General features: G+C 38.0%; 1 protein-coding gene across 7 annotated transcripts in view; it reads left to right on the top strand.

The window, feature by feature from the left end:
- OXNAD1 (oxidoreductase NAD binding domain containing 1) overlaps nucleotides 1-13,670 on the top strand; it is a 104,357-nt gene that overhangs the window by 35,484 nt on the left and 55,203 nt on the right. For 4 of the 7 annotated variants that reach the window (XM_081286210.1, XM_081286209.1, XM_081286206.1 and 1 more), the window contains one exon: nucleotides 241-3,121. In XM_081286210.1, the coding sequence (XP_081142336.1) occupies nucleotides 241-395 (155 nt within the window). In that variant the 3' untranslated portion in view covers nucleotides 396-3,121. Of the gene's footprint in view, nucleotides 1-240; nucleotides 3,122-3,601; nucleotides 3,790-13,670 lie in introns of those variants that run through there. The other 3 variants (XM_081286208.1, XM_081286207.1, XR_014021076.1) reach the window with 2 other exon arrangements.

The following is a 13,670-nucleotide window of genomic DNA, read 5'->3' as shown; positions in this document are numbered from 1 at the left end:
TGATAAAAGTTTTAATTTACTTGCTGAAGACAGCTTTGCATCTCAACCAAAGACCAGTAAACTAATTGGCCTTCTTTGCAATGTGCAGTGATTAGCCTCCCCTAGGTTTAAGAAGCCTGGAGATGCACTGAGCTTGAGTTACATTAAATAAACACTTTGCTGAGTTGTGGTTGGTCTGTCCTCATTTCAGAATAAAAATAATGTCTGGCTTAATTTGGTGTTTATTCTGTTTTTTGATAGAAGGAAGAATAACAGAGGAGGAGATAAAAGACCATATTTCAAAAGAGACTTTGTTCTATATTTGTGGCCCACCGCCAATGACAGACTTTTTCTCCAAGCAACTGGAAAACAACCATGTTCCCAAAGAACACATTTGCTTTGAGAAGTGGTGGTAGGGAGCCGGCAAAGGTACAAAAGACAAAGAAGCAAGATCCATTCCAGAGAGTAAGAGAGATTATTTCATATCTTTTGTGGCAAGATGAATTTACCTTTACTTGAGTTGCCTCAATTTTGAACTAAGTGACGAGCTGGAGAGTAAAAGAAAAGCTGGCTAACAGACTTAAATTTCTTACAAAGACTTCTTTGATCAAATTATTTTTGACTAAATTTTCTTTTATTAATTATTATCTCATGATATACCACAAATTGGTCAATATACATTTTCTTTTGCACATAGGGGAAAAGTCATGTGTACTTAAATTTAATTATGAAATTGTGGGGTTTTTTTGTGAATTGTAGACTAACTTTAAATTGTCAGCAATCCATATATCCTATATTCAATGAACTTAGAATTTTAAATACATTCTTAATAATTTACTTTGAAAATTTATTTGTAATGCCTATGTTAACTTTACCCATGGCCTACAGCCTTATTTGAACATCAGAGCTTAGTTGAGAAATGGAAAATTGTTAGGAAAACTGCTTTAGGGCGTGGAACATCTCGCATATTTGCCAATATCCTATATATCATGACCAGTTGTTGGTTTTTCCCTAGTAAAGCGCTTGCTGTCTTGGCTCTCTGCCTTACTGCTGTAGGAGGTGGCTTGATTGGGACAAAGGTGTGATTGGGACTGCTGTGTTTCATGTTCAATCTGCCTTTAGTGGTTGGCTGGCTGTGGGAATATGCCTAGGATTGGATGGGGGATGGAGCCACTTACAAATTCTGCTCCTCTGCTCTTTATTTCCTTGCTTTTTCAGGGTTGTATCTGGCACCAGCTAGTATAGAACATACACTGGTTGGATAGTTGAGAGAGAAAGCAATGATATTTTAATTTCTTACTAAATCTGGGATTGGGGCAGTTCCTAGAGTAGATGGAAAGAATGGGTACAGCTTTATCTCAAGGCTGCTGTGTTGAAACTGCTAAAAAGCAGACTGTAATTCTTGTCTTTTTTTTTTTTTTTTTTTTTTTTTTTTTAGATTTTTAAAAACCCAAAAGTCCTTAGGCTGTCTGAGGGCTGGCATTCTTTTTGTGACAGGCTGTCCTGGGTCCAAGGCTGTCAACTTGGAGAACACTACAGGGTGCCTGGGAAGGAGGACAGACCAGTGCTAGAGACTCAGAAAGCCCATTTGAGATTTTGTTCTTGAGCTGATGAGAGAAGACAAGTTGACCTTTCTTTATTGCTGCAGGCCTCCCAGGGACTGCAGGGCTTGAACACATAATTGATGGCCCTTGAAGAGGGCTGGCATCACCACTGTAGCCTCTGTGCTATTTTGAGTTTCATCGGTTTCAAGCAGAGATTATTTGTCAATTTCAGTTAGGTGCTGCTTAGTGACTGGGGTTTGTTCTGAGAAGTGTGGTGTTAGGTAATTTCATCATTATGTGGCCATCAGGATGATACTTCACAAACTAAGATGGCTATGGCATCCATCGTTATATGGTGAAAGTGCAGGGTGACTCATTGTTCACCAAAATGTCATCATGTGCCTCATGACTGTATTTGATCCCAGATTTGAATTCATTGGGAAGAAGAGAAGGGCTTTTGGCCTGATGGGCATATCAAAGTCCAAAGTCCTCTGCGTTTCAGAGGTGAGGGGAGTGTGAGAAGCTCTGGACTGCCACAGGGAGCCCTGACTTATCAGTTGTTTCCAAAGTGTCCTGCTTGAAGGCCGGGTTTGAGAGCTGAGTACTCAAGAGGCATAGGAGCACAGCATGATGACACTCAGGTGTGTGAGGTCTCCAGGGGTTGGTTGGGGGATGGAGTTCTGCCAACTGGTGAAGGTAGCTGGCAGGGGAGAGACCCCAAAGGTATAAGAGAAAGAGCCCTCCCAGGCCTCTGTATCAGGAGTGGAGGTGCAGGCTGAGCATCCACTGTGCAGCAGGGAATAAGAGCATGGGGGGTTTTGCTCCCTGCCTCTGTCCAGCCAGCACCATGCTGTGTGCCTGCTGTTGTCAGAGAGCAAGGGCCAGCTCTCCTGGAGATCCCAGCTCTGCCTGCCACCCTGCTGTGGATTCACTGTCACCATCTGTGAGCTGCTGAGACAGGCCAAGTCTTGACCTTTGTTTGCCTGCAGTGTTAATCCTTTCGTCTCTGTCGTTCCAGTGCTCAGTGCTGAATATCGTTTTCTGCTCTGTTGGCCAAGAATGTCCTGTTGCCCTTACCTGCCAGGCTAGTCCACTTGTCTTTGGTACTCCAAATGAGCAGACTACAGTCAGGGTGGCTTGGAATTTATAGTGTGGTGACTGAAGAGTATAGACTAGAGAGAGCCTTTGGGCCAGGCTGTCCATGTTCAAATATCAACTATTCTACCTGCTAGGTAGAGGATCTTGAGCAAGTCACTGAACTGCATTATGCTTCATTTAAAATTACATACTTGTAACTACAGGTAAACGGGCAATATAACTACTGCCTCCCCCAGGACTGTTAAAGGATTAAATGTGATCACATATATATGCCAGCAGAACACTGCATGGGTATTTTTCACCATTAATTTGCTATTCCTTGTCCTATTCAGAAAGGATTTCAAGAGGCCTGATGGCTTAGTTAGTCCACTAATTTGTAACTGTAATGTGGGTAGGGATCTGTTGTTTAGCACTATATGTGGCACACAGTAGGTACTTTGTAAATATTTGTTACATAGGGATTGTACAACGATGAGCTGAATTAAAGGATTTATTAAGGATCCTTTAGCCCTATGAGTTTGTGAAAATGTTTCTTTTAACAAGAAACTAGGTTAATATGAGATACATGAGTCTTTTTCAAATTTTATATATTGGTATGATTACCAGTGTGCATTAGAAAAATGGAACAAATACTTGGCTTTCCTTCAGTAGTTTTACCCTCACAGGGGCTTCCTACAAGGCAGGGTGTATATCATCACCAACAGGATTTCTTTAGGTGGTTGCAGAGCCTAAAGATGTTTGCCAGGACCCTGATCCTGGTCAGTAGCTCCTACTAAAAATAAAAAGAAAAATGTTGTGGAAAATTCAAAGTATATACCATAATTGAGGAGATAGTAGACTGAATTCCCATGCATTCATTTCCCACTTCAGTGACATAAATTCTTCAATGTCTGTTTCTGATAGACAAAACATAATGTAATCATACTCAACACAAGTCAATGATTCTCTTCTATAATCCTTCTGTGTTTTGTCCCCCCCAGCCCCCACCAGCCCTATGGCCTCAAAAGTCCACAGTTGCACTACGTTCCTATGGCAGGAAAGATGAGTTCTGACGAGAGACCACTAACTTGGCAACTGGAAAGTCTTGGTGATCTTGATAATGTGGATGGTGGAAGTGAAAATCTAAGAGTGGATTTGGGAACATTTGGGAAGAAAGAAATTTTAATGAGTGAGCATTAATAATAATTTTGAGGGATTTTATTTTAAAGGAAGAAAAAAGATGGGATAGTAGCTGGAAAAGAAAGTAGAGTCAAGAAAATATTTATTCATTGTTTTTTTTATTTTTAAGAACTTTTTTATTGGTACATAATAATTATACAGAATAGTGGGATTCATTGTGGCATATTCACACATGCATATGACATAAGTGAGCAGTTTCATTACCTTCCCTTAACCTCCACTCCTCCCTCTCCCCTCTTGTTCTCCTGTCTAGGTATTTTTGGGTGATTCCTTTTTCTTTTTTGTTCTAGAGCTTCCACATACGAGAGAAAGCATCCAATCCTGGTTTATTTCTCTTAATGTGATACTCATTCATTTTCCTGCAGATGACATAATTTCTTCTTCATGGCTGAACAAAACTGTATTGTGTATATATACCACATTTTTACCCATTCAATAGACAGATACCTCGCCTGGTTCCATAACTTAGCTATTGTAAATTGTGCTGCCATAAACATGGGCATGCATACATCTCTACAGTGTGCTGACTTTAATTCCTTTGAGTAAATAGCAAGGAGTAGTAGAGCTGGATCATTTGGTAGCCGTGGTCTTGAGGAACCTCCATACCGAGTTCCATAGTGGTTGTACTAATTTACAATCCCACCAACAGTGTATAAGTGTTCCATTTCACGACATCCTTGCTGACATTACTATTTGTACTCTTACTTATTGCCATTGTTACTAGAGTGAGACAAAATCTGTGTAGTTTTGATTTGCATTTCCCTGACTGCTAAAGATATTGAACACTTTGTGTTTAGTTCGTTTACCAATTTATTGATTGGGGTGTTTTTTTTTTGGGGGGGGGTGAGTTCTTTATATATTCTGGATATTAGTTCTCTATCAGAAGAGTAGCTAATAGATTTTTTTTCCCCTAGTCTGTAAGCTCTCTCTCCATGCTGTTAACTCAGTAAATCCTAAATTTTTGGGACTATGTTTAACAAAATTGATGCAGGTGTAAATTGGCACATAGTTGGAAATCATAATCTAGAGTTTATTCTTTATTATTAAGAACAATAATGCAGATTGTCCTATAAATAGGACACTGGGACAGTATAGTGTGTGTATGTGTGTGTATACATATTTATAAGATAGCATACATACACACACACACGCTATCCTGTAAATAGGACATTGGGCAAATATTTCATACATTACACAATATACAAAGAAGTGCCCCGTTCATGATGTGGAAGGAAGCAAAACACTTCAGAGGATTACAGTACATTTTTATAATGTTGGTTTTGCACAACATGGCTTATTTTGACATTGTCATTGTTGTTGCTACTTGAGAATAATGCTTCTCATGTCAAATCTGACATCTGGGACAGTAATAGGTCTGGGAATATGACCTTTGATTCCTCCTGATGGTTTCTCCCTACCTTGCTTAAGGTAAGCAGATATCTCTCTTTGAGATCGCTCTCGTCTTTGTTCACACATCTTGAATAATTCTTACATTTTCGATGAACATACCAATTATTTGACTGCACAAAGACCAGTACAGTGTTTTACCTCTAATAGAAGTGGACTATTTGGAAACCAGTTGTGTTTGTCCACATCGCCATTGAAATAGTTATAGGAACCCACTACCTTTGGTTGACTTTTATTGATTCACTTTTTTCCCCCATTGTTGAACTTTGCCAAGTGATTCCACTGTATTACAGTTTGCTTCAACAGTGACATATTTGTAATCTAACCATTTTACAGTGAGAATTCATTATTTGTATTGAACTTATAATCATATGGCCCTCTTGGCTTGCATTTTTATCAATGATTCAGTTTCAGAGGACACTTGTTTAATCTGTTTTTTTTTTTTTTTCCTCATGGTGTCTGTAGCTTGGCATTCAATATTTTGAAGGTATACCAAGTCATAACTAGTGATTAGATTTTAAAATGAAATTGTGATTATAGATTTTCCTATCTTCAAACATGTAAAATGATCTTACTCTCAAGCAAAAAGATCATTGTTGGATTCTTCTTGAGCATTTTTTCGACAATACAAGTCAAAGTTATAACAATATCCCCATATTCTGCACCGGGCCCCAAATTTATAACTGAATCTCGTGGGCTTATCTCTTATAAATTGTTTCAGTGAATTTTGTCCATAACATGATGATCATTTCGCCCACTGTCAAATATCCTTAAAGATGCCAAAAATTTACCAGAAATTTTATTTTTCTCAAGCATTCAGAATAAATGTTTTCTCTAATATATTCTTCAGAGTATGAACACAGGTCACAACTTGTCAACAAGTAACTACAAAGAACAACATGTTAGTGTTAGGCAGCAACACGTGCAGTACAGTACACATTACCATGAAGTATACGTTGTTCCAGTATCCTGCTTATAGGACAGGTACTTTTGAACATTGATAATTTGAAATACAGTGTATTCCTTGAAATAAAATGACAGCTAGTTCTAGAAAATGCTTTCATGGGTACATTTCTTCAGTTATGCACGTAATGTTTTGTTCAATTGAACATTTAGAAAGAGTAGACTTGAAGTTTGTTATCTTCACTATTTCAGCTGGGCAGGGTGGCACACACCTATAATCCCAGTGTCTGGGGAGGCTGAGAAAGGAGAATCGCAAGTTCAGCCTCAGCAATTTAATGAGGCACAAAGCAAATTAATGAGATCTTGTCTCTAAATAAAATATTAAAAAGGATGGAATGTGGCTTATTGGTTAAGTGCCCCTGGGTTCAGTTCCCAGTACCCACCCCCATCCAAAAATTGAATGTTTTTTTTCCCAAAACTCTAGAAACATAGTATTTATTTCAAAGTTTTTATAGGTAGTAAATTTGTTAATCAGTTTTTTTAATAATTGTACAGTATTTGGTATGATGGGACAAAATTGTTTCTTTGCTGTACAGAAGGTTTTTAATTTGAAGCCATTTCATTTAATGATTCTTGGGTTTATTTTCTGAGCTTTAGTAATCTTACTAAAGAAGTTATTGTTCGGCTATATAACTGTTAGTGTTTCACCTGTTTTCTTCTAGCACTTCTTGGGTTTCTGGTCTAATTCCCAAGTCTTTCATCTGTTTTAAATTGACTTTGTAGGGTGAGAGATGGGATCTAGTTTCATTCTTCTTCATATGGACATCCAGTTTTCCTAGTGCCATTTGTTAAAAAGGCTGTAGGCTCTTTTCTCCCAACTAATGTTTTTGGTGCCTTTGCCAAGGATCAGTTGACTATCTGTATCTGTATCTCTGTTTTTATACCATTACCATGCTGTTTATTTTTTACTGTAGCTCTCAGGTACAATTTGAAATCATGTATTGTGATGCCCCCAGCATTTCTCTTTTTGATCAGAATTGCTTTGGCTATTCTGGGCTTTTGTTCTTCCATATGATTTTAGGACTGCTTTTTTTCTAATACAATGGAGAATGTCATTGGTATTTTGACTGGGATTATACTGAAATGGTAGAATACTTTTGTTAATATGGTCATTTCAACAATATTAATTCTGCCTGCAGTGAATATGGGAGGTCTATCTCCTAATGTCTTCTATTTCTTTTTTCAGTGTTCTGTAATTTTCCTTGTAGAGGTCTTTGAATTCTTTGGTTAGATTTATCCTAGGTTTCTGTTTTTCATTTTTAAGGTTTTGTGAATGGACTTATTTTTCTGATTTCTGTATAAGCAGGTTCATTTTCTGTATAGGAAAACCAATGATTTTTTTTCTTTGTATTTTAATTTGGTGAATTTATCAGATGTAGAAATTTTCTAGTGGAGCTTTTAGGATCTTTCAAGTATAGAATCATATCATGAATGGGGATAATTCCTTTTCTATTTATAACCCCATTTTTTCTTTCTCTTGCCCAATCCCTCTAGATGAAATTGCAAATACTATATTGAGTATTGAGAGCAGACATTTTTGTCTTATTCCTGATTTAGGGGAAATGTTTTCAGTTTTACCCCATTCCATATGATGACAGCTTTGGGTTTGTCATATATACTTTGGTTGTACTATGTTTGTCATATATACTTTTGTTGTTCTATATCTTGTTTTGTTGTTGTTTTTTCCAGGGATTTCATCATGAAGGGATGTTGCATTTTGTCAAAGGCTTTTTCTGCATCTGTTGAGAGGATTATGTAGTTTTTGTCCTTGACTCCATTTTTGTGGTGTATTATATTTACAGGTTTATGAATGTTGAACCATCCTTGCATCCCTGAATGAAGCCATGTTGGTCATAATGTAGATCTTTTTGATGTGTTTCTGAATTCAATTTGCAATTATTTTGTTAAGGAGTTTGGTACCTATATTCATGGACATTGGTCTGTAATTTTATTTTCTTTATGTGTCCTTATGTTTTTAGTATCAGTGTGTTATTGGTTTTGTAGAATGAGTTTAAAAGCATCCCCCCCCCCCGTTTCTCAGAATAATTTGAAGAGTATTGGTGTTCTTTAAAAACTTGGTAAAACTCAACTGTGAATCTATCGGGTTCTGGGCTCTTTGCTGGAAGGTTTTTTTAAAATTACTGTTTCTATTTCATTGCTTGAAACTGGTCTGTTTAGATTTTCTATAGATTCTGGTTCCAACTTCATAGGTCATGTGTATCTAGAAATATATTCATTTCTCCTGGATTTTCCAATTGATTGGAATATGGATTTTAAAAATAGTTCCTAATGATCCTTTGGAATTTCAGTGGTGTTTATTGTAATATCCTCTTTATTATCTCTAATTTTATTAATTTGAGTCTTTTTTAAAAGGGTTTATCGGTCTTTTCAAAGAGCTTTTTTAAAGGGAATTTTTTTAATACCTTTATTCTATTCATTTGTATGTGGTGCTGAGGATCAAACGCAGGGCCTCACATGTGCTAAGCAAGCACTCTACCACTGAGCTATAGCCCCAACCTCAAGAGCTGACTTTTTAATTGATGTTTAGTATTGTTGATGGACCTTTATTTTATTTATTAATTATATGTGGTGCTGAGAATTGAACCCATTGCCTCATCTGTGCTAGGCAAGCACTCTACCACTGAGCCACAACCCCAGCTCTTTAGTACTGTTTTTTTTAATTCTCTGTTTCATTAATTTCAGCTCTCATCTTTGTTTTTTCTTTCCTTCCACTGATTCTATCATTGGTTTGTTCTTGTTTTTCTAAGACCTTGAGATGTATCATTAGGTATTGTACTTGAGATCCTTCTGACATATTTATTTATGTAGGTATACAGAGCTATAAATTTTTCTCTTAGAACAGCCTTTACTGTATTCCACAGGTTTTTATAGATTATATTTCTGTTCTTGTTTGATTCTAAGAATCTCCATGTGTTTGTATAGTTTCTGTAGGGTTTTGGGGAGGAGGAGGGTTGAGGTTTTTTGTTTTTGTTTTTTTTTTTTTTTGCTGTTGATTTCTAATTTTATTCCATTATGATCAGATAAGATGTAAGGAATTATTTCAGCCTTTCTGTATTTTCTAGAACTAGCTTTGTGGCCTAAAAGATGATCTATTTTGATGACAGTTTCATGGGCAGCTGTTGTTTCATGAAATATTCTTTAGAAGTCTGCTAAGTCCATCCATTTGATATATGCTAAATTTTAACTCTGTAGTATCTTTGTTGATTTCATGTCTGGATGACCTGTTAGAGGTGTATTGAACTCGCCCATTGTTATCATATTGAGGACTAGCTGAGCCTTTATGTTGAGTAGTTTGTTTTATGAAACTGGGTGTGCCAACATTCAGGGAATAAATATTTATGATCACTATTTCTTCTTTATGGATTATTCCCTTTACCAATATGTAGTGGCCTTGTCTCTTCTAATTTTGGCTTAAAATCTGTTCCGAGAGTACTGCTCCTTCTTGCTTTTGGGTTCCATTTGCATGGATTATTTTCCACCTGTGAATGTCTCTGCCGGTGAGGTATGTTTCCCTCAGGCAATGTGTAGTTGGGTCTTATTCTGCCAGTCTGTCTTTTTTAATTGGAGAATTAAGACCATGTATTATCAGCATTATTATAGAGAAATGTATTATTTTTGACATTTTATTTCTAGTGTTTGATTTGATCCTAATTCTCATTTGCTTATCACCTCTTCTAATGAGATGCATTTGTATTACCTCTCATTGTTTTTTATCTTCTGTGTGTAAAATTCCTTTAAATATCTTTTTCAGTGCTAGTTTAGTGGTCATGAATTCCTTTAATTTATGTATATCTTGAAAAGTTTTTATTCTTTAATTATGTAAGATTTTCTGGATATATCAAACTAGGTTGGTAAATATTTTCCTGCAAGGTTCAAAATACATCCCATCAAGCCCTCCTGGCCTTTAGGGTTTCTATTAAGAAAACTGGTGGTGTTCTTACTGGTTTGCCTTTGTAAGTGACCTGTCAGTTCTTTTACAGCTTTTAAAATTCTTTGTGTATTTTAGTCATTTTAACTATAATGTGACATGGGGAGGTTCTTTTCTGCTCTTGTCTATTTGGGGTTCTATATGGCTCCTATATCTGAATGTCCAACTCGGTCCCAAGGTTAGAGAAATTTTCTGTTATTTCACTGAATAGGTTTTCAGTGTCATTAACCTGTATCTTTCCTTCAATACCAATGATCCTTAAATTAGATTTCTTGATGTTGTTTCAGAGTTCTTGAGTATGCTGATTATAGGGTTTTTTGTTTTGTTTTTATTGTTTAGTGTTCAGATACCTTGTCTTCAAGGCCTGATATTCTCTGAATTAATGTTATCTATCAGACTTTCAGCTGTTTTATTTAATTGAGCTTATTTACAGACTTTGGTTCTTACTCAATTGTGATACTCTTTTATAAACTGCATTTTCTCCTTTAGTTTATTTCTTAGGTCACCTTTTAGTTCATTGATCATGATCATTTTAACCTTTAATATTTTAATTCCTTTTTTTTTTTGGTGGGGAGGGGGTATTACTGGGGATTGAACTCAGGGGCACTTGACCACTGAGCTTCCAGCCCTATTTTTGTATTTTATTTAGAGACAGGATCTCACTGAGCTGCTTAGTGCCCCACTGTTTGCTGAGGCTAGCTTTGAACTTGTGATCTTATTGCCTTAGCCTCCCAAGCCATTGGGATTATAGGTGTGAGCCACCACACTTGGCAATTTTGAATTATTTGGGGGGCATTATTTCCATTTTATGAGATCAGTTACAAGTGTTATGAACTCTTGGACATCTTTTTTCTCATGTTGCCTATGTTTCTGTGTTGACATGTATACCTCTCTTTGAGTGGATGTGTATTCCACTGTAATAGCTTTCTCCTTATCATGTGCCTCAGCCTGGAGATATATCTAAGTGTCAAAACTCACTCAGTGTGGTCATGGTATGGTGTTCAGTCCCCAAAACTACTCTTTAAGAGATGATCACTATTAATTGTTACCACCGAGGGCAAAGCTATATACCAGTAAATCTTAAACATATTGAAAATGTTTTCACAACTCCATTAATCTAAAAATGGAAAAGGGGAATAATGCTTTAGAATAGACTGAGAAACTGGGTATTAAAGTTACTATTAAACACTCTAGGACATGAAGAGGGGTGGGGAGAAAAAAATGAAGGGGGCAGAAATGTAAGAAGAAACAGGAGAGAATAAAAAAACTGAGCAAGAAGAAAAATGATAGACTAAATCCAATTGACATTTAAAAAACATTAAAAAATAAAGTTGGATTAAGGAATGAAGTATCAAATGATGGAGGTAACCTGTCACATCAACACAGAAGATAATATCAGTGAAATTTAAAAAAAGATTTCAAATTATTCCTTAAATAGTGGGCTATTTGAGTAGATGCAGAGATTTATTATTGGACCATCCAGACTTGGATCTCATCAGGTTTTTTTTGGTGGCAGCGGGCAGGTTAATGTTCAGGTATGGAGTTGGTATACACATCAGTCATTTTGAGTTTTTCCCTGTATAGTTTAGCTCTCCCTACAGATCTTGTTCCACCTACCTCTGACATGAATCTGGAGTCTCCCTCTGTTTTGGTATGTCTTGGGTCAGAGAAAACATCCCCTAATTGCCTGTGGCCTAGCAGCCAGTTCTCTCCCTCACTGGACTGCTGTCTTGTGTAACTGCTGTATAAATGCTTTGTGCACCCAACATTGTCACAAACAGGTGCGAGTTCACCTGTATATTTTGGGGGTTGTGGATTGTGGCAGCCCATAGTAGAGGCATGGGGGCAGTGGCCCTTGGCACATAGGTTGGGTGGTTGCTGGCTTCTGAAGCACATGTATTGCTGCTGGGACTCACCCAGTAGTAGCCAGCATCTAGGGCACCCACATCTGTGGGGGTATGCGTGGCACTACTGGGCTGTGGGCAGATTCTGCCAGCTGTTGAGGTACATATGGTTGCAGCGTCAGCAGGCTGGTGCTGTGGTGCAGAGTCGGTGGTGGCTGGTATCTGGGCATGAATGTCTGCAGATGGCTTCTGCTGACTACAGGAGTGCTCACTGCTGAAGCCAGCAACAGGAAATTTTATAGCTGAGGCTAGTAGCTAGGGCACTTGCCACTCCCCAGATGCCACACTCTCTAAAAGTGACCCGCTTTCTGTTCTGCACCCCATTCCCCTTAGTAGCATTGCAGGGAGGGAGATTTGACAACCTGCATTTAGCAGAGGTTCTGCTACCGAGGTTATTCGGCTTGTGTCAAAGGCCTTCCATATGATAGTATTTGCTCTAGATGATAAAGCCACATAGATTTAATTCCTTCTAGCATGGCAGGCTTACCCATGGTCTCTACAAAATGGCTGCCTGCCACAGATTTCCACCAGCAATAGGAAATAAGCTGTGCACTTCTCACTCACCAAGTGGCTTTGCAGCTCCTGTCTCTGCTTAACAGTCTTTCTTTTCTATGGTTATTGTTTCTGAAATATGTTTGTTGTCTTATCCACAGCCCACTTGTGCCAGGACAATGGGGTAGGTTGCAGAAGGGCCAAAGAAAGTCCCCAGAGACAGTGTGAGAGACATGATTTACTGGGGAAAGCTTATAGGAGATCAGTGACTGCCTCAAGAAGATCCCAAGTAGAGATCAGTGGTGAAAACAGGCCAAACAGATAGCACCTCCATCCCTCCAGGTGCTTCATTAAGCTGTTGTTTTGCCCGAGGTGTTTTGTCCAGTGGTGGCTGGCTAGATGAATAACACGTAACCTCCACAGTGCCCTCACTTTCATGCCTGTCCTCTCTTGGGGGTTTTTAATGTTAGGCTGCAGAAATAGCGACATCACCAGCAGTAGCTTGCTTATATGACTATTATTCCAAGGAGCAACTATCCAGACATACATGCAGGAAAAATAGAAAAGTAGCTTTCTACAGATAACACTAACTTGCCTTAGTTTCCAGTGTGCCTGAGAAAGCTTATGTCCCTCATAATGTGTGTTTGGACTTTCTTGCCTAGCCTAGCTCTCCTTGTTCCATCAAATTGAATAGGTTTTGAGGAAGAGAAATCTAGCACTCAGGGTCATGCTATCCCATGTCATCTCCACCCCCATCTCCCCACCCCCACACACAGTGTTTGTGGATGATACCACTTGTCAGCTTTGCCTTTCCCTTTTTTCCCTTTGTTACCCCAACCCCACAACCCACCCTGGGGGAGGGTTCAGGGTTAATGAATTCTTTTCTATTTTGTTGTAGTAATCAGAATTTGAGTCCAAGTGACGGTCCAACATTATGTCTTACTTAGCACATTCCCTCTACTACCCAACTCTCTAATCGGTGTTCTCACTGCTTATATTTCAAGCTGTGGAAGAGTTGAGATTTGCTGCCTAGTTGTACTCTGCCATCTTGCCAAACCCCTATTCATTTTAAACTTTTTATTTTTAAGTAATGTTATATGTAAAGCAAAGTTTCAAAATTCACATACCCAAATCTTAACATAATCATGGTATATA

The sequence above is a fragment of the Spermophilus citellus genome (assembly GCF_964194105.1).
Source record: "Spermophilus citellus genome assembly, chromosome: 3".
NCBI classification, from domain to species: Eukaryota; Metazoa; Chordata; class Mammalia; order Rodentia; family Sciuridae; genus Spermophilus; species Spermophilus citellus.
Note: the sequence above shows the minus strand (reverse complement) of the source record. Positions and strands in the feature narration are given on the sequence as shown.